The sequence below is a fragment of the Balaenoptera acutorostrata genome, chromosome 3 (assembly GCF_949987535.1).
Source record: "Balaenoptera acutorostrata chromosome 3, mBalAcu1.1, whole genome shotgun sequence".
Lineage (NCBI taxonomy): Eukaryota > Metazoa > Chordata > Mammalia > Artiodactyla > Balaenopteridae > Balaenoptera > Balaenoptera acutorostrata.
Window position 1 is genome coordinate 159,318,975 of NC_080066.1, and position 21,345 is coordinate 159,340,319.

A 21,345-nucleotide genomic window follows, 5' to 3' on the forward strand; every position below is an offset into this window, starting at 1 on the left:
ATTGATCTATACTTCTGTTTTTGTGCCAGTACCATATTGTCTTGATTACTGTAGCTTTGTAGTATAGTCTGAAGTCAGGGAGTCTGATTCCTCCAGCTCCGTTTTTTTTCCCTCAAGATTGCTTTGGCTATTCGGGGTCTTTTGTGTCTCCATACAAATTTTAAGCTTTTTTGTTCTAGTTCTGTAAAAAAAATGCCATTGGTAATTTGATAAGGGATTGCACTGAATCTGTGGCTAGTATGGTCATTTTCACAATATTGATTATTCCAGTCCAAGAACATGGTATATCTCTCCATTTGTTTGTGTCATCTTTGATTTCTTTCATCAAACTTATGTGTATGTGTCTTACAGTTTTCTGAGTACAGGTCTTTTACCTCCATCATCTTGATTGGAGCCTTTTATATGTTATTCTTGACAAATCACATAGGCTTTCTTAGCTTTTCCCAGACTGAGCCTTAACTTGATGTCTTGGGTACTCTTTCAGTTCATCATTTTAAAATCTCAGGAGAGAATATATTGGTATACAACTTGTTATCTGTTATTTTGGTAGCAAAAGAAATAGCAAGTTTTTTGTTTTTGTTTTTGTGTTTTTTTAAGCATTAGGTTTCTGATAGGCTACTTGCAGGATTGCAGGATAAACATAAGCAGGTTCAGTAGTTCAAAATTGTTGATTCTTTCTCCTTTGCCCCAGCATTCAGTCTGGTCACCAAACACTTGTATCCTTTGCACTGAGTATTTCTTTTTTCATTGCAGTTGTCATCCCCTTATTAGATGTGTATTAAGAGAGTGAAATTAAGAGATAAATTTTGTACTGCATAGGAAATCGGGAGAATTAAACATTCTTGCAGCATTTCTAACAGCAGTAACCTCTGAGTTGCACAGAGAAAGAAAAGCAGTAGTAGAGAGAAGACTTCCCAGACTGCAGAGGCTCAGAGGTGGAAAGAGGAGTTGACTTCAAGAAAGTCTTGAATACAGAGTGAATTTTAGTCATATTCAATTGCATGTTGATTTACACTTACTGATTCATATTGCTTTTGGTGCATTTTGGCCACATGCTGAGAAAGCCAGTTCTCTGTTGCTTTTTAATGTGGAGGATAAACCTAATAAATATAAAACATTAAAAGGCAGCACACAGGTGATAAAGGCAGTAGAAGAGATGTACAATAGGGGTTTGTTCAAAAGAGTTCAATACAGGAAGAAATAACTGGAGACTGTCCCAGTCTCTGAGGTATGTCCCTTTCTGTGCCACTGCCACCAGATTAGCCTAGGCTGTCAGGACTTTATGCCTATTAGTGAAAAGAAGAGAGGGGAGGAGAGCAAGAGGGAGATGAGAGAAAAGTCTTGACCCCTGGGGTCTGCTCTTGACAGGTGGAGAATAGATTTTTTTTTAAATTAATTTATTTATTTGTTTATTTTTGGCTGTGTTGGGTCTTCGTTTCTGTGCGAGGGCTTTCTCCAGTTGCCACGAGTGGGGGCCACTCTTCATCGCGGTGCGCGGGCCTCTCACTGTCGTGGCCTCTCCCGTTGCGGAGCACAGGCTCCAGACGCGCAGGCTCAGTAGTTGTGGCTCACGGGCTCAGTCGCTCCGCGGCATGTGGGATCTTCCCAGACCAGGGCTCAAACCCGTGTCCCCTGCATTGGCAGGCAGATTCTCAACCACTGCGCCACCAGGGAAGCCCGAGAATAGATTTTATCCTGTTCTTTTCTGTTGACCTAGACTGTGTTGAGGAGGAAAGTGCATGTATTTTGATTTTAACGCCTTTTGAAAAACATTATCTGTAATTTTGACACCACTAAAGAAAAATTGTAAGTTTTTGTAAGTTCTTTTCTGGAGATCTAAGATATAATTCTCTTCGGTTTGGAAAGATACTTCAGTGGGTCCATAACAGGATGTGATAGAGTGGAGCTAAAAATTGCTTTGCATAATAAAGTGAAGTACAATGGAGACATTATACTTCTATTCAAGTTATTTGGTCTGCCATTCCACTCAGTGGGTCTGTGAGGCAGATAAAAGATGCTGTCAAGACTGAAACAGTCAATTCATGTTGGTAAAACTCGGGGAATAACTGTGTGACTCATTTTTATGACTTCCCCACATTGACCATGCACTGGAAGGCATTGTTCAGGTGGCCGGGATTTTTGGTGGTGATGACTCCTGTTGGTATCCTCAATGAAGAAATTGAAAAATTAATTGAGGGTCATAGAGCGACTTTCATTAAAGAAGACTGACACTGTGGTCTGCTTTATTTTATAGACAATTTAAGTGATTTTCAAGAGTGTTGAACTTTAGAACTTAATTCTCATTTAAGATGGGATTTTTAAGAAGAGTTTTCAGTTTTCCCTTGGCAGTGAGACAGTGGTTTGGGGACTTGAGGGATTGGTTCCATTTACTCAGGCTAGAGCTGAGCAAGAAAGATGTTTAATAAGCAGTTCCTCCGTGGGGTATGGGTAATGAACTTTAAAAACAGGGATATCTGATATTCAGTTTTAAGTTCTTTTCCTGTTTTGTGCTGTAAATACTCACCATTGATTGCTAACCTTCAGTAAACGTTGGTTGTACCACCAGCCTTGAGTTATTAGTGCCTTGCAGAATGGAGAGAGGGGGCTGCTTTCATTAAATAAGATAATGCATCTAAAATACTTACTGCAGGTCGCTGCACCAGCGTATAAGCACTACCTAAGTGTTAGGTCATATTATTATGCTTTGGGAATACAGAAAGGTGCCCAGTGTGGAGGAATACAGAGGAGGCAGTCGGAGGTGATCAGAGAGGAGCTGGGGGGAGTTTAGAATAAGAGCTGACAAATGACACTGAGGACATTTCAATCCTCATCCTCACTTCCCCTCATTCTCAACTCCCCTTCCCCCAAATCCGGAGGAACATTAGGGAGCATACTTAGCTTCAGTTACTTGAGTAGTTATTCCACTTGGATATTAAAAGGAAAGGGGGACCTTAGAGGCTAAAACCTTGTGATAATGTGGGACCTAGAACAATTAGGTCTCAAAACTTGTTCAAGAGGACTCTGGGCAGATAGGGATGGAAGCATAGGGGGAAGGAGTAGACTATTCTTCAGAATCCACAACTTAAGAAAATTTTATGCTCTTATTTGGCTTTTAACCCTATTGTGCACCTGATTACAGTTACTAGTATCAGTTAATTTTGTACCAACTAGGCTATAAAATTCTGTGTGTTCAGGATAGAGTTGTCTCAACGGCAGGGGGCCACTGAACTGGCCTGAGTTCTCCCCTTGTAGATAACTACACTTTGCAATGTCTATGGTCTGTCTGAACTAAACAAAACACAAAGCTCTGTTTCTTTCTTGTTTACTCCAAAAAGCCTTTGTTTTTCTTGCCTTTAATCTTTTCCCTAGACCAAAATACCCTGCACATTGTAGACAGATTAGTCTTTCTAGAATAATGCTTTATTGGCAAGATTCTGAAATGGCTTCATAGCCTTTATTAGATTGAGTCCAAGCTCAACCTGGAGGCCAGCTCTTCCACAGCGTGGCCTCACTGTCACTCTTACCTCTTGATGTGCATGAACCCCTCACCCAGGTCAGGCTCACCTGCTAATCCAACCACTTTTACACCTGCCTCTTCCCAACCCTAAACTCCCTTCCTCTTACCACTGAGCTAAATTTTACCCCCACCTCCAGATCTCACTGAAAAACCATCTTTCTTGTGAAAATCTCCCAAGTATTCTAGTCCATATTGATTTTTTTTCTGTGTCTATGTTGACATTGGTCACTTGGATTCATCAATCAGTTGAACAGTTATTTGTTGAGTGCTGACAGTATGCCAAGAACATAACGCAAATACTTCGTTATTGATTATGTGCTCTTTTACATTTCTAACTTACTTATATGTGTATGTACTTATTGCCAAAAACAAACCACCTTAGGAACTGTTTGTTTTCTCACAGAATTAGACACAAAATTTCAATGCAATAAATATATCTTGAATTGACTAAAGTATATTCATGATAAGCTTAACTAGGATACAGGTCATTTGTTAACTTGTCAGCACTATGGTTAATATCACTAACCATATTAACAGGGTGATGAATCTTCTTAATAATAAATATTTTTTATTATGCTTGACCTCATTAAATCTTGCATAGTCACAGATTTTGTTTAAAAGTTTTTATTAACAGCTCTTTTTCCTAGCTCAAAAAGGGTATTACAGGTGATAATCAGCAGAACAATTAAAAACAAAACCTCACCTCTATAGAGTTAGCCAGTGTGTAGACTTTATTACATAGGCACGTTTTTTTAAAGCAAGCTGTTTTTACATAAAATAAATCACATAGTACAAGAAGTTACACTGAATGAGGATAGATGATGAAGGAAGGAAAAGCCAAGCCTTGGATCAGCTGAATCATTCACTGGATCTTGGGTCCCTTCCATCCTGACACATTGAAATGCTCTATGAGCGTTACAAAAATGGAGAGTGAGGAGGGGGTGCTCTTTTAGCACTCCCTGGCTTAAAACACTGATTGATTCTGTCTCATTTCTTGAATGTGGTAAACTTTCTCCAGGTTCTGTTGGCAGGTTGACACAAAGGTTAAATGCATGCTGACTTAGGGTCAGAGGAGTTCATATTCTTCCCTCTGTCACCCCAGTACTTCAAAACCCTTAGATGCTTTGGTGCGACAGGTTGCTGTCAGGATCTGATTGCACATCTGCTTTCCCAGAACTGCTCCCATTGGAAACCACATGTGGGTGCTGACCCTGAAGCACACAGAGGCAAAACAGCGGTGCTTAAGGCTTCAGTCACAGTGCGGCTAGATGGTGTCCACAGCCAGCACTGAGGGTTTGATCTGAGGCAGAAGATGGGACTGAACAGGAAGAGGGTGCTAGAATTCCTTTACTTTGTCCGGCTGGAATTGAGCCATTATATTTGACCAACTCTTAGTACAGGAAACTAAAATCATACTCACACATACCACAAAAGAGATGCTATTTTGTAGCTTGTACACGTTTTTAAAAAATAATTACATTTGCATGTTACTAAGAGACTGTGAGGATAGGGAGGACCGACCCTTTCATCTCGTTTTGCCATAACTGTGTTACAGATAGTCCCAGAATGTTTACTGAGTGTTTTTCCCTCCCTCGATTCCTGCAGTCTTTTGTATAAAAGGATATATCTGTAAATCGTTGATCATCCCGACATAGCCCCTTGGAGGGTTAGACCGACTTCTACTTCAGGTAGTACCCAAATCCTATCAGTTCCTCTTCACCTTCACACCACTGTTGTGCTGGGTGATGCCAGAGGAACTTCCAGAGCAGTGTTCCAGCTGATCTTCACCGTCCTTTTGATCCTCCATGTTTATTTGTGTTTTGAAGGCAACTACAAAATAGAGGACTGCAGGGTTGTCTGGGCAGATGGTAAAGGATAGAGACATTAAAAGAGAAAAGATGGGCCAGCTGCTTTTCCCAGTATTCAAATTTTAAACTTCTTGGTTCTTAAGATTATATGAAGAGTCCTATTGACTTGAAGTATCACTGACAGTGGCACCAAAGATAGTTTGTAAAATAATCCGTAACACTCGAGCTGGAAAGGATCTGAGGGAACAGTTAGTCCAGCGTCCTCACTTTTTTAGCTGAGTTTTCTGAAGCCCAACTGGGAAAATTGCAAGTGACTTAACATGATGATTGCATGACTGTGTCCTTTAAAGATTCATAGAAACCCCAGTTCTCCCTTGATAAAGGGCATGCCCACCAATGTCTTTACATCAACAGTCCTCAGTGTCCTTGTGTTTGGCCTTAGCTCCCTTTAGGGAAGCCGGTTACTGGGACAGCACCTTGACCAAATACTTGTTGAACTGAATTAATTCTGTTGTTTATCCCTGCTAGGCAATCTTTTATTATTCCTGGAGCTCCTTACATTTAAGGGATGGCCTCTAGTTCAAGTATTTTGAGGTTTGGTGGCCAGTGCTCTATTTGTTATTTCTCTATACTTTATTTTTTCATATTGCAATTCTGTTTTTTGATTCTGTTCTTTTATAGCTTTTCATTACATGCAGTTATTATTTGCCTCTCTCCAGGCACTACCAAACACATTGCTATGGATAGTTTCCGCCTTTACAGGCCTGGAATTGCAAATTCAGAGATAGATACTTTTTTTTTTCCCCCCAATTGTTAAAAGGACTAGACTCTCAATTCAGATTTGCTAAGGCACAGTATAAGAAATGTAAAAATTCCATATTCCTACTTTAGTTAATACATGGGAAAATACTACTGACACACATTTATTGTCTACATTTATGTCTCTTTCACTTTTAATTCCTTAAATACATAAATATGAGTCACAATATCCAAAGCAAGTTTCATTTAAAAAGAACATAATTAAGAAGTGGTAGAGAGATGGTGACTTGTAGGGAATTGGCACTTAGACATTGGTAATGACAATATGTTTAGAAGTTGGTGAAAATGCTATGACTAATTTTATATAAGAGCTGTCATGTTTTGAATGACACTTGTTAGTGAAATGTTAAGAGATAATTCCTTTACTAGATAATATTTTTTGTGGATTTAGCTTTTTGGTCAGCTTTGTTTGAATTTCCTGTTGCATTCTTAACATGACCTAAACTCTAGATATGCTAGAATTAACTTATAATCATCATTCGTAGAAGAGTTAAAGTTACCATTCCCACCTGCGAAAAATTTTTAAAGTAGGCTAAATGGCAGTGCTTCCTAGTCAAATCAACTTAATGTTTTAAAGATTTTTAAGAAAAATTTCAGATCATTCTCTGTTTTCCCACCACGAAACTTATTATGAGATTTAAAGCAGCTCTGAAATCATGATGTCACTTCACACGTTTCAGCCTTACTACCCCAGGCCTCCATCTTTCTTACTATGGTGACAAAATAAATACGCAGTAACATTGGTCAGTGGTTAATGTTGGGGAAAACAAAGACCTAGCACACCAAGACTGTCCATGTACTCTATTAAATGCTTTCTTCTCCCTCTCACCATTCGAATGGGCAAGGCTTAGGCTCACAGAGCTGTCTGACTTGCAAGAACAAAACTGAATCAATAATCTGGACTATGACAGCATCTGTGCTACTGTTATCTTTGGGCACAAAAATGTTTTTCAATATGAATAAGATATACTGTAGTTTAAGTTCAGCTGCACATTAAGTGCTTAAGTGCTGGCAGTTATCACTAGTTGACAGTGGAGGCAAGGAAAGAAAAATTATTTAAGTTCTCCAGGAAATAAAAGCATGCTTGTGTGCTTTAATGTGTTTGATGATAAGTAAGGGTTAGGTAGTCTTAGAGTCTAAGCGTCAGTATTCATTCAGCAAACATTTATTGAATACCTAATTTTCCTTTATTTCATTAATATCTGTTTGTCCTATCAGCACAGGATTTAAGGTAGCTGAAACTTATTATATTCCAAACTTGGTAGAAGGTACTAGAAACAAAGAATAAGAGCCATTTCTTGCCTCCATGGATCACATTTCTTGGGAATATGAATTTCCCAATATGAGAGCTCCTGCCCTCATCTACAGGATTTGAAAGGAAATTACTCTAATTTCAAATAAGAAATATTTTACATTAAAAAAATGTTCTTGGGGATTCCCTGGCAGTCCAGTGGTTAGAACTCGGCGCTTTCAATGCAGTCGCCTGGGTTCAATCCCTGGTCGGGGAACTAAGATCCCGCAAGCCGTGCAGCACAGCCAAAAAGAAAAAAAATGTTCTCAAGGGTTATGAGCCCTGCCAATAATGCAGGAAGGTTGGGGTGGGGGAGGTGGCGGGGGAGAACAAAATAGAAGAGAAAAAAAACTGTCCAGATTATATTTCATGTAAGTAAAATACACAATTTTGATAAGGCATAACTAGTAGTATGTTTACAAGAGTGGCAAAGGGAGTTTAATGGTGCACCCACAAAGTACCTCATAGTCTTGTTTGATATATCATAATGAGTACATCTCTTATCCTCCTTTACTATAAAGTCAAAAAAGGGAGTCACCAGTCTCAAAAAAAACGCGTGCAGCTCTTAATATCATGGGACATCTAATTTATATTCTAATAGTAAGACTATGTATTGGTAAAATGAATTCACTTCTAATATTTTCACATTACTGATAATATAGACAAGGATTACTGGTGGCCACAAATAGTTTGTGGCCACACACACAAAATCCAAGTCCAGGGTGGCAAACTTAGAATCTGCATATCAAAAAGGTATTTGCCCAACAGTATTTTCTATGTAGGCTATTAACAAAATAACTACATAGAAACTACATCTAAAAATATATAGTAGTATATTTTCCAACCCCCTAAATGCTACCCATAATCAACTTCCAAAAAACAGTAGAGGGAAAGCAAATCTGATGAAATCAAGGTGGAAGGTTTTTAAAAATGAATGATAATCTGATTGCTGAATGTAGATAGCATGGTAGGGATTTTCCCATCCCTTGGTTTAAAAAAAAATGTCCAGGTGAAAGTACAAAGGCAATGAGAATTAACCAACAGGAAAAAAGGGTCCAACCACCGATACACATGTGATGCTCGCAGGTGAAGCAGAGATCTTGAGAGGGTGCACGGGTGCTAACCTTGGGTAAAGAAGGTGCTAGAATGACCTTCACCTTGCCAACTCTTCAACCCATTTCAATGTTTCTATAAGGAATCTCATGTGCTTTTAGCACAACAGGGGAAGGGCTATGCCTTGGAGTCCTCACTTGACAAAGACCTCTAGGGGACTCCACTGTATTTCAAAGAGCATGAAAAACCACTTATCAAACTAAAAACAAACAGAGAGTCCTAATACTGTTGAAACTAAACCTATATGTAGAAGGAATCTTGTTAAGAATCTAGCCCAAATCCAATCTAAGAGTCCCTTTCATAGCATTTAGGATGGGTTATTTTAGACTTCGTGCATTTGCAGCCACTGGAAGTTTTACTGTTTGAGTCCATTCCTCTTTAGAACAACTCTTATTACAAAGTTGTTTCTTATATTGAAGCAAACATCTGTCATCTATAAAGCTCCTCTTTTTGCCCTTTGAAGCAACACAGGAAAAGTCCAATTCCTCTCCCCTTATATAGCTCAACAGAGATTTCAAGTCAGCTATTATATCATTCCCTCTTTTTCCCTTTCCAGCTATACCTTCTGTTCTTCAGGGGAACTATTCCCGTATTCCATGTATAATCACACTCTCCACAACCCTGGCCACTTGACTGGACACAATCAATTTATTAACATCTCTCTTCAAATGTGGTTCCCAGAATTGAACCCAGCCCTCCATCCAGATGTGGACTGACCAGTGCAGCATGCGGGGCTCCCTAGACTTTTGTTAGCGCAGGCTGAACGCATTCGTTTTGTGAGTAGCTACGATACACTCCCGATTCAAAACTGAACGCACATCTCCCTAAGAAAACATTTTATACAAAAACTGCTGGGAAACCAGGACTTCCCAACACCCTTCCCATTAACACACACAGGTAAACACACACATCCACACACACATAGGTACCCCATTTTGTACTTAGTGGGTTGCATTTAAGAAACTCACTCAGAATATAGAGTTTCTCATTAATGCCTATTTAATTTCATCCTTTTAGTTTCAGTCTTATGTTCAGGTATTTCAAAAAATTACAATGATTTCTATATCCTAATGACAATACCTAGTTAGAATTCAGTGAATATTCACGGAATGAACTAATCCCGAATCTGCCAGTCAACAGACTAGTTATATGTCTATTTCTGTGTCATCTACAAATCGGATAACCCTTAACTCTTTTCTTCACGGGAGAAACAGGAAGGCAGGTAAAAGCTGCCTTTAAATTGTTGAGCTCGTATCCCCTTTGGGATGCAGAGGTACAGAATGTGAGCTGGAACAGATGAAGAGAAAGAATATTGAGTGTCCTAGATTCTTGGAATCAGGATTTAATGTTCCCAACATTAGAAAAATATGGCTTTCCCTCATCTCTACCCTAGAGTGTTCTGCCTTTTAGATATATTACAATACTGTGATTATCAAACTCTGAATTTTTAGGAAAAGCTCATACAAGCTCAGTTTTGAAACGGCTTTTAAAATGATCTTTTCAACTTATATTTCCTGTAAAGTTTGAGTTAAAGAGACACACAGCTGTCTATTGGCTATGAGGTATAAAAAGAGTTCCCAAATGCCCCTGACAAATGCCTGAGATATATGTATCCATCTGTTTCAGGAAGCAGAAATGGCCTATATTTTTCAGTGTGAATTTGGAAATTCACTGAGATTTAAGCTGTCTCCTGAATTGAATATTATCTTACAATGAATGTTCTTTTTCCCCAGAATGAAGAAAAGTAAGCTCAATTTTGCTTTCCCTTAAATAGCCACTCTTCGCAGAACGTGGGGCTAATCACAGAATTTAAAAGTGTCCTCTTGTGCCTTTTTTCCATTGTCTATTGTGACTCAGGGTGATGAACCCTGGGACTGATGCCTTAGAAAGATGGAAAAAGTGTTTCAATCAACACTGTCTAGAACCAGGAGGGAAACATCTCAAAAACTTGTTGCATAGTGTTAACATTTGAAGAATGGAGACACCTATGAAAGGTCTAGCAGACCCAAAGAGGAAATCGGTTTTGTACCTTTTCTCAACTTTTTCTAAGGGGAGTGACAGAGACGGAGTCTTAGTTAATTAACTTCTCAAGATTGTTTTCCAGAAACTGATGTAAGTGACAGATGCACATCGGACGCGCCAACAATGATGTTGGGAGTTTCTTTTCCTGACTTTATCAGTCACAAACCATACCCAAGTGCTGTGAGATAAGCAGAGTGGAGAGGAGGCTTAATTATACTGTAAGCGCGGAAGAGTCAGGTGACCCAGGTGCTTCAGGCATGATCAGAGCCTCTCCAAAGCAAGCACCTTAGGGCTTCCTGTTAGAATACAGGGAACTACCGACAGGGAGGTCCAATACACTGTTCCCAACATGGAGTAGCCATGATTGATAGGCAGTGCCTTGAACTTCAGCTATTCAGGAAGACATCCTGTCGTGATGCTTAGGTCAGGGCCCCCTGCAGTAGGGCTTCGTCACTGGACCCCACACTCCTTGGGATTTTCCATTTCATCTCCTTCAAAGTCTGGCTTCAAACTCTTTTTTTGCTCAATTTCCACCTGTCAAGAATAGAAGTTGGAGAGAAATATCAGAAGAAATATCAGGAAAACATCCCAACAAATAAATAAACCAAAAGAGAAAACCTCACTAGGTTCTTTGAGAGTCCTTGTAACTTGGTTAATGTTCTGGGCTTTAGTCACACCAAGCTACTGGCCATGTGTATATTATGGCTCTGTCTTTGCACATGCCCTTTGCTTGGTCTGGAATTCCTCTCCCTCTCTGTCCATCTGGAAAAAATTCTTACTCTTTGCCTTACACAGCTACTCAAAGGTCACCTCTTCTGTGAAGCTATTCTTGACTCACCAGGTAGAGTCAGGTGCTCCCCTGTGTATATTCCCACTACACCCTGTACCCACTAGACCACAGACTCCGTAGGACAGGGCAGGCCCTTGTTCACTATTGTACCCCAATAATATGGGCATACAGCAGGCAATCACGAAGGTTTATCAAATGAATGAATGCCTTTGCAGCTGGCTGTTTATACTCTCCATTATCATATCCCTTTAAAAAGTCTCCAAATGGATAAGTATTGTAGTGTTTACGGTTCTGCCTATATCTTTTGGAAAATACTGTAGCTGTAACTGTAAAGAGATTAATAAATTAATCTTGCCTTGAGAGTGATATACCTCATCTGAAGCCTGTGATAAATCAGGCAGGGAATCCTTTGAGCTGAAGGAGTTTTATAATTAAAGCCGCTCTTCTCAATACCACTTGGATATTTATGATGAGGGAGACAATTCAAGACAGAACAGTTGACTAGGGTCATGTTTGAGCAAAGTGCTGGTTTTTTTCCTGGCCACAAGATGGAGTATTTGTTCTTTTTGGTAGTTTAATGTTTTAAATCACACAAGTAAGGAAATATTTAAAGAACAATTAAATGATCATATAAATCTAAGGATGTTACTACAAATAGAAAATTATTAAACCACTTTGCCAAATCCTTCTTCAGTAACCCCCGGTTTTCCGTCTTTGGCATATAATCTCCTCCTATTGAATTTCTAACTACTCAGGATATAATCACTATTTATGTCGGAAATCTCCAACTTCATTTCCTCCTTCACAGCCCTGATCCCGTTACTATTATAGAAGCTTGCCTGGCTTTTGAGTTTGTCCAGTTATAGCCCAGTGACCAGGTTGTATGACTTGGTATATGTCATACTTCACTATGACATACTGTCATACTGTCATACATAGTGTCATACTTCACTATGTAAACTTCATTCAGATCCACTTCATCAACACCTGTAGCTGAAATATATGCATTGGGTTAGCATTTTCCTGACCCTCCCTCCACTTCCAAACTCACTCCCCTGCGCATAAATTATATGACAAATGAGTAATAATAATCCCATTACCCCATTATTCTGTTGTTGTTGTTCATGATGACCGAAAGACATTATATATTCCTCCTTCATCAGCCTGTACTTCTCTTTCCAACCTTTCTCTTGCCTGCTAGAGAGATTATTCATTTAACTCAGAGCAGACTCAACCACAGCTATGCATGGTAAACCGCCTGCAAGGTGGTAGGAGAACACCCTGCACCCTGGGCAGGCACTGCTAAAAGGAATGAGAAGGGGGAGGGCATGGGGGTGAACAGACAGACTTGGAAACATTAGCCAGATGCCTCCCGAGGCTACCTTGTAGCTGTAGTGTGCAGAGTAATTGACCCACTTCCTGACGTCCGTCTTGTCTTCCACAGAGATGGATCTTACGGCAGCTCTGGAGGCAGAAGTTGTAGGCATGCTGAACTCGACGTTTACGTGATTGGCAAATCTGGAAGGCACTTCCCGGTCAGAGCCAAGTTCAAGATGGCAGAAGAAACAGTGTGGGTGACCAGAAGCTATGAAAGAAAAAGAATCTAGGGTTCAGCTTCTTTGGGGAGGAAGTGGAAGAGCCTCAATAACATACAAAAGGAGGCCTGGCAGTCTTTAAGAGCATCCAACTCTGAGCAGAGGATTTGCCTCGGCAGAAGTCACTGCATGTGCTTCAGACCCTTTGACATAACACTATCTGACTACGGTAGCCTGGTATCCTAGCAATAAAACCCATGACCTGAGAAATGGAGTGCATTCTGCCTGCTCAGGTCAGAGTGCTATGTGAACACACGGTAAATACTGTGAAATAGAGGTTGTAGATTGGCAGAAAGGAATAAAAGAGATCAGCACTTAGCACCTAATAAAACATCAAAGACAGCCACCTGGAGCAAGATCATCAATTTCCTTTGGAAGATGAATTTTCTTAATAGCATTTTATATTTTTTAAAAAATGCTTTTGGCATGTTTTTTGGGTGAACGGCATATATAAATGACAGAGCCCTTAGAAACAGCACATATGCTTTAGGGAAGCATGTAGAACGCTGGAGAGAACACAGACTAATAGGATATCTGGGTTTGACCTGCAGCTCTCCTAAGTGCAGAGATCCCACACCCAAGTCCTTTTTGTTTTCTCCAGGTCTCAGTTCCTCATGTGTGAAGTGGGGAGTTGGGGGGGGGGTGGAAAAGGGTGGGCTGGGTAATGCCAGGCATCGTCCCTTACCGCTATTTAACTCTATAAATCTATGGCTAGTTCTACTGTATTTGGAAGGCAAACTTATGGTTTGATTTTCATTTGAGGATTGTTATTAGATTATTTGAGGGAAAAGAGTCAGAACTTAGTTCTGTGACGATCACCATTGCAGCATCGTCGTCGTTCGTCAGATGTAACAGGAAACGTTTGTTGATAACTCTGAGCCAAGTACTGTGCTAAGTGCTTTATGCAGATTCTCTCACTGCGTCTTCATACAGTCCCTTGAGGTCATAATTATTACGTTGCACAAATGAGGAAACTAAGGCTTCGGGAGGTAAGGTCAGCTGCCCAGGGTCATAGCTAGAAAGTGGCAGAGCCAAGAACTGGACCCAGCAGTCTGACTCCTAGATGTTCTTAACCCGTTTGTCTGAGTCATAACCACACAGTCCTCAAACCTCAAGACAGGTTTGCAGGGTGACAGGGGTGGAGAAAAAGGAAGCTGTAAGAAACCCCATAAAGCAACTCACTGTGGATAAACCGTGTGACTCTGACTTCATTATGTAACTGAAACAGCCCTTAGCTATCTGAGTTTCCCCAAATAAACAGTTCCAATTTCCTTTATTGGTCTGGGCAGGACTTTATAATCTCAGAGCGTGAGGACATACACACCCGCTCTCCAAGGAAAACATAACAGAGTGAAGTATTTGTTTTGCTCTGTTTCACAAATGTAACATATTTCAATGGGTCTTTCTAAAGAGTAATACTTTGGAAAATTAATTGAAAAAATTGCAGTTTTTTAGGAAAGGAATTTAAGATATATGTAGTAGTAAAAATTACATTATTTGAAAATGAATCCATTCAATTTTTTAAAATTGTGTACCACAGATGTAATTATATAGCTGTCACTTACTGAACACTTATTACAGGCCAGAGACTGTGCTAAACACTTAAAAACATTACTAATTCCATTCTTAATGAGCTAGGTGTTAATAACCCTATTTTATAAAAGAGGAAACTTGAGATTTCTCTGAAAGGTTTAAGTAAATTGCCTGAGGTCACACAGCCATTAACTTGTAGTACTGGGAATAAAACTCATTATCTAACTGACTCCAAATTATGTCCTACACTCCTCTCAACATATTGCTATATATTTAGATCATTACAAAGTATTTAGAGGAGTTTCTTAACTTAATTCAATAGCAACCTGAACAACAGTTTTATCTAATTACCCTTATTTACACATTGTTGGAACACTGAAAATCATAACTTTCCACAAAACTGACCCCCCTCTTCTCACCCCACCAAAGCGTATTCACAGCAAAGTCTATGAAAGCAACATTCTCTCTTGAGTTCTAGCATCAGCTAATGGATGTGTAGGGCTAGTGGACAGATAGGGAAGTACAATTTTGAAAGCTAGTATAATTTAATTCATGTTAATGAACTAATGAGCTCACACATTATGTCATCGCCCTTGATGAAGCTGAGAAAACTTAATATTAAAATTCAGATTTCTATTTTCGATAAAAGGGGAATCCTACTGGAATTGTTTTCTCTTCACCCGATCTAATGAGAACTGGAATTCCAGCAAAGAAAGCTACCTATGCAGAACAGAATGTTTTGTTTCCTGGCAGACAACCTGGGAAAGCACAGAAACTTGTTCTGGTGCCTTCTAGGATTAAAGGAAAGCTCTTGGGATTAGGATGGGCGGGGTCCTGGGAGAGCACAGATAGAGGGACCCTGCTGGTGGGAGCCATGTTGGAATCCAGTGGCAGCTTGTTAGCCTTTTGATGGCTTGATTGGGATAAGCCTGCTGTGACTGCAGGCTTGAGGTGCCGACAAAGCCCGGGATGCCAGCCTGCTGGCTCACGCTGCCCTGCAGTCCGACCATCCTACCTGTTGGGGCTAGGGGTGCAGGGCCACTGCAGGCGGGAGCAGACGTGCAGTGGGTCAGTCCTCTTTCACTGTAAATAGAGGCGTGAGGATTGTGAAAAATGGCCTATAAAAGGCACCTTCCCAAAGCTATCTCAAGACTAAGAAGAGCTCAGAAAAGGGACGGTTACTAACAGATCATCGTCAATTCTCTGGCTTCATGGATGGAGAGGGCAGGGGCTGGGCACAGAGAATACCAGCAATGGTAAGAACTCGCATTCTGACTGGAAGTCAGATCCTGTACATCTCAAGTGTCCAGAAAAGGGTGCTATTAATTTCCTGAACAGATACAGAAGTATACCATTGGCCAGAAGTAGAATAAGAAGCTCTTGGGGGGATTTCATGTCTAAAAATATACAACCATGACAGCAAAAGCAGTAATTGAGTCGGGGGGTAGGTTTAAGTGAGAAATATCCCCAAATATCCTTATGCTGTCCTGTATTTTAAAAATCATTCACAAATAAGGTTCCAGTAATCTAGAAATATGTATGTAGTATATAGGCTGCATTTACTTGGCCTTGAGCCTACTTAACACTACCCCGCTGGGAAGCATTCAGGGAAGTGGTTGCTAAGGACTATTTACTCCATGCCCTGCATCTGCTCCCTTTTTATTCTGGTAACAATCTTTTTTTTTTTTTTCTTTTTTCTTCCTCTTTGAGAAATACTCTTCCCCAGCACTGCATGTCATCTTGGTGGTCATGTCAGTCAAAATGCCCTGTCCTCCCTTTTACTCTTGGGAAGTGGCACAAGGACAGAAAATGGCCTGTGATGGTTTGTCCCAAAGGCTGCAGCCTGAGGAGACATCCACAGTTCCTGCTATCAAGAGCTATCCTTTCTGAAGCCTGCTTGCTCCTTCAGTTCTAGGAGCTACCTATATCTTTCCAACAATTTATTTCTTTTTGCTAAAAGAAGCCAGTCAGTCTTTGCTGCTTATAAAGCCCCTCACATGGTACTTTTAAATATTTGAGAGAAAGAACTTTGAAACAAATTAGGTATGTGTGTACACACTGAGAAAACTGCAAATCTCTGTTCTCATAGTGGAAGTAACTTTGAGTTTGTGTCTGTTTTGTGTCATCTACTAAGAGGCAGCTGTGATACGGAGAAAAAAGACCCCTGGATGTGATGAGCCACGTCACTCCCAGTCCTTAATTTTCTTATCTGTGGAATGAAGAGGTTTGACTAAGTTATCCCCAAGGTCCTTTCCAGCTTGAAAATCCAATTATTCCATAATGAAGTGATCTGAATACATGCTTAGTATATTGCAGAGCTAAAAATTCCAGTAAGCATAAACCTGAGGTCTTTTCTCACGTCAAGCCTCTAGCGGGTTAAACAGTAATTTTCTCCCTGTTACCTCAGTTCTCTTCTCAAGGGCATCCGTGCCAAAGGAGAATTGAGGGTTTCTCCTTTCTACCATCAATTCACATCGGCCTCACAGCTGAGGCAGAAATCACAGTGCTATCACCAGGAGAATACAGTGCTGATTTCAGGGAAATGAATAAGCAAGCTCAGAGAGGAAGACTTTATGTTAAAAATTCTGTCAGTTTAGAAATAGGGGGTGGCAAATCCAGCCTCAAACACAGAGGTCCAATTGTCTCTTCAGTTTGCACTGCTACACCCAGTGTCTGACAAGAAAGCCCTGGTGTGTGTCCACTGCCTGGCCTGCCGGGGGAGTTGGCCAGATCGTATTGCTTCTTGGCTTCACGTTGTTTTACATTTAGGGTAACACAGCCGCTCCATGCTCAGAACAGGAAATGAAGACTCCAAACATACTGTTAGGATTTAATAGTGAGAATGGAAAAAAGAATATCTGCATGAGAGAAAGACTTTAACCAACAGTTTTTCCAAACCTCTCTTTCTTTTCTTTTTTTTTTTTTTTCTGGCCCAAATACCCACTTTTTTAACAGATGAGCAAAGTTTATTATAAACAAGAAGAAAAGTGATTTAAAGGGTCACAGGATCATGGGCTTATTGCCTGCCCCTGGGGTCACCCAGACTTACTCTAAGAAATAAAGCTATTAGAGCTGGTTTGATTACTCCTTAGTTTTGTCATTTCACCGAATCTCACTGGACCCATGAGGAAAGTCATTGCCTTCAGGCTCACTCAAGCACAGAAGCACCCCTGCTAGCTGTGAGCAGGCCAGCTAGGGCTGGTATACTGTCTCCTTTGTTTAAATTAAACATCCCTTCCCTTACTTTTTGTCCTTTTGGATTTCAGTCCTTTTGGACCTTCATGTCCTGGCTGGATCTTCAGTCTGATCAGAGGCCCCTTCCCCATCTCCAGATCCTGGCTCTGAACCTGGAATGTTATGATTGACAGGCCTTGCACAGGGTGACTGGAATCATAAATCTAACTCTCGGCCTGTACTGTACACATGATTGGCCATAAACTGGCTCTTTTACCTATACTTGGGGCACAGACATCTCTTCAAAACCCGGAAGCCTTCTAGGATCTGGAAAAGTATAGCTTCCAACACCAGAGAAAACTTTAAAGAGTCAGAAAATAATACAGAATCATAAGCTTCCTTGGAAGTCTGCTTAGCAGCCCAGCTGAGAAGAAGAATGCATAGGTTTATGGAAGAAGTGTGATAGTAAGAGAGTAGAAAGATGGAGTGAACTGGGTCATGCATGTTTGTTAAGTACTTTGCTCAAATATTTTTGCTTTTCTGGTCCCCCATTCCCCCATCCCTCCCCATCATCATTCCTATCACATAACAAAAACCAGCACTTCATAGGGAAAGAGAATGTGGAACTTTGATCCCAGCTCTTTCACAACCATGTGGCGGTTTTCACAGAAGAGAAAGCTCTGCCTACCTGCGTTTTTGTCAGGCAGTCGGTTTATCCTCCACACAATGGAGTTGAAGGCATGCTCATACTTCGCAGTCCCCAGAGTTACTCTCATGACAGGCTCAGAGCCAGACAAGCTACTTGAGCCAAAACTTGCCCCCCGGTTCACTTTGGCTTTCAAAGACTTTTCCCCCAGGACACTTTCCCTGCGCAAGTTTTTCACCCACTCACTGGGCACAGGGTAGCGAACCATCACATTCTCACAGGGAACCTGAGTGAGAGGATCACAGTTAGAGGAGAAGCCAGATGACATCCTCAGCCAGCTCTGCACCTCCACCTCTGCCCCGCTGATGCTTGCCACAGTCCTGAGTGTGAAAGGCAAGGTCTTCTCGGCAAATACTGTCCTGAACCGCATTAGCTCAAGTCGGCAGGCGTCCAAAGGGTTGAACAGAATAACCCGTGAGCTGTTGAATACATCCTCATCCACACACCTGTGAAAATGGCACTCGTGGAGCTTGATCCACTTTGTGGTGGTGGTGGGCATGATGTCTTGCCGGGAAACGATTTCGTTCCCTTTGACGAGGACGTCATTGAGACCCAAGCGGCACTCGGCAAGGCCAGAGAGGAAACTCAGGATGTGGACCCGTGTCAAGACACGGTGCTGGAGAATCTGGTTGTCTCCTCTGCTCACAAGGCCAGAGAATTCATCTCGGACATCCACTACAATCTCCTCTTCAAGGTAGTTCAAGCCAACTGTGCACAAGTCCATTGACAACACCGGCAGGTCCATGAGACGGTCCTGAACTGCACGGATGAAGCTCAGGAAGTCATCGTAATTGGTGGTGCCCAGCTTAATCACTTGTTCCCTCTCGGCCACGTGGGCCACGGCAGGTTTAGGCTGGTATTTCTTCTTCTCCTTGTAGGTGACGCGGTCTATCCGCAAGCTGTGGATCCTGCCATTCTCATCATAGTTTTGGAGCCGGGGCTCTGAAATCTCATGGCAGATCTCCAGCTTGAACTCACGGAATGGCTTTTCTAAGCCCTTCTCATAATACAGCTGCAGATACCCGCTGTCTGTCAGTTTGATGTAGATGGGTCCCCAGTGCCTAGAGGACATGATGTTTTTCTTCTCAGGGATCCTAAGCATCATGGGCCACCCATCCCTGGGCTGGGCCAGTGCGGAACCTGGTGGGTGGTCATCTAGCTCAATCCAGGCTATTGGGTCATCATCAGGGAGGGTCGTACTCCCTAAGTGATCGGGATCCTCAATTTGGAGTCGTTTGAGTTTTTCAACAGCATCAGAGTGTGACTGGTTTTTGCTTGAATCATCAAAATTGATGGCATCCTTGTAGATGACAATGAGAGAATCTCTTTGGCTTTTGCCTGTGGTACCAGACATGGAATTGTCTTGGGAGCGCCTCTCCCGCTCCTCAAAGAAAGCGCGGAAAGGGTTTATAGGGGAGGGTTGTACATCCTGTAGAGTCTCATTCAGAAAAGGATTGGTTGCCCTCCAAAGAGGAGCCTCAGGCACGGAAGGCGGATGGTTTAAGGAGGAGATGTCCAGCTTCTGAACTTTGGAGAAGTTCATCAAAGTGCTCTTGGGACGTTCCCTCTTCTTAAATGACCCAGTTGAGTTATAAGGTGCATCTGGGATCACAGATGCAAGAGGTGGTGTTTTCGGCTTCAGAGGAGAGGTGATTGGTGGCAAAGGGCTGCTGACTTCATTGTCATCAAAAGTGACCCAGCTAGGGAAACGAGCAGAGGTCACTAGAGTGGCGGGGTGTCCGTTCATAGCTGGACTGCTGGCCTGCCAGTTGATGGCCTCCATCTCTACCTCTTCATCTTCCTGAAGAGAGGAAGAATTGTCTAAAAGGAAAAGGAGAACATATGAGGGGCTGCTATTCAGGGCCTCTAGAGGTATAGGAATGAGGGATGACTAGAATTTTATCTGGAATCCAGTAAATTCCAAAGCATTTCATTACTTGTCGTCAAGTGTTTCGTCTGGGCACAGCTCTCACAGTTTTGTAATAAGCACACCAGTTTTGTAATAAGCAGTAAGAATACAAATGTCAATACAGAAGCACTGATAGGACCCAGGTCCCTTGCAATTTAACTCTTATACATTCTCCCTTTATTTTATCAAAGTTTCTGGAATAGATATTTTTTTCTTGACTCTAAAGTATGTATTCTTACATTTTTAAACATTGAAAACTACCTCCTACATAAAATGATAGAAAGCTTATCTCATTGAACAAAACAAGCCATATGCTCTAAGTGATAATATGATTGCAAATAATGTAATCGGAGAGATTTTTACCCAAATGTGGTAAATAAATATTAAAGACAAAATGTTAACATCCTTAATATGAAATAAATTTACACAAGTGAATAACAAAAATACAAAAACTTGAAATACAGGCAAAGGACATATACAGACAACCCAGGAAAGAGAAAGGAAAAATGTCTAATAACCATGTAGAAAATGTTCAGTCTCACTAGTAATAAGAAAAATGTAAATTAAACCCCAAAAATCAGTGAAGATTTTTAAAGTTTTAGTATTCGATGAGGGTAAAGGTGTTATAATATGAACAGTAAATAGACCCTTAATGGGACCATAAGTTGCTACAAACTCTCTGAAAATGGTTTGGCAATTTGTATTAAGAGTCTTACAAATATTCATGAACAATGACTTAGTAATCTCACCCTAAGGAAATAAATCCAAATTAGGAACCAAGTTTTGGGTGAACGTTAAGAAATTGAGGCATACAATGGAATAACACACAGCCATTAAAATGTTTACAAGTATGTATAACATGAGAAAATGCTCCTGATATTAATCTCTTCTTTTTTCTCTAAAATACTTTTCCATCTTGGGGTTTAATTTATGGGAAAAAATAAAAAGATTATTACAAATAAAACTCCACCCTAGCAGGGCCTTCAAGGAAGGAGATACAAGAGTTGAGTTTCCATGCAGGGAAGCCCCAGACCTTTTCAGTAAAGATACTGTGTGTCTGCTGGGGTT

At 40.9% G+C, this 21,345-nt stretch overlaps 1 protein-coding gene and 1 long non-coding RNA gene across 6 annotated transcripts in view; one reads left to right on the forward strand and one right to left on the reverse strand.

Moving 5' to 3' along the window:
• The window catches only part of LOC130707476 (uncharacterized), a 46,829-nt gene extending 27,216 nt beyond the window's left edge, over positions 1–19,613 (forward strand). For both annotated transcript variants that reach the window (XR_009007355.1, XR_009007354.1), the window contains exon 2: positions 12,805–19,613. This is a non-coding gene — a long non-coding RNA (uncharacterized LOC130707476). The remainder of the gene's footprint in view (positions 1–12,804) is intronic.
• STON2 (stonin 2) overlaps positions 4,155–21,345 on the reverse strand; it is a 153,535-nt gene continuing 136,344 nt past the window's right edge. For 3 of the 4 annotated variants that reach the window (XM_057541995.1, XM_057541993.1, XM_057541994.1), the window contains exons 5-7: positions 18,351–20,189; positions 12,743–12,945; positions 4,155–11,104 (exon numbers count right to left, since the gene is read on the reverse strand). In XM_057541995.1, the coding sequence (XP_057397978.1) occupies positions 11,021–11,104; positions 12,743–12,945; positions 18,351–20,189 (2,126 nt within the window). In that variant the 3' untranslated portion in view covers positions 4,155–11,020. Of the gene's footprint in view, positions 11,105–12,742; positions 12,946–17,237; positions 17,309–18,350; positions 20,190–21,345 lie in introns of those variants that run through there. The other variant, XM_057541996.1, reaches the window with a different exon arrangement.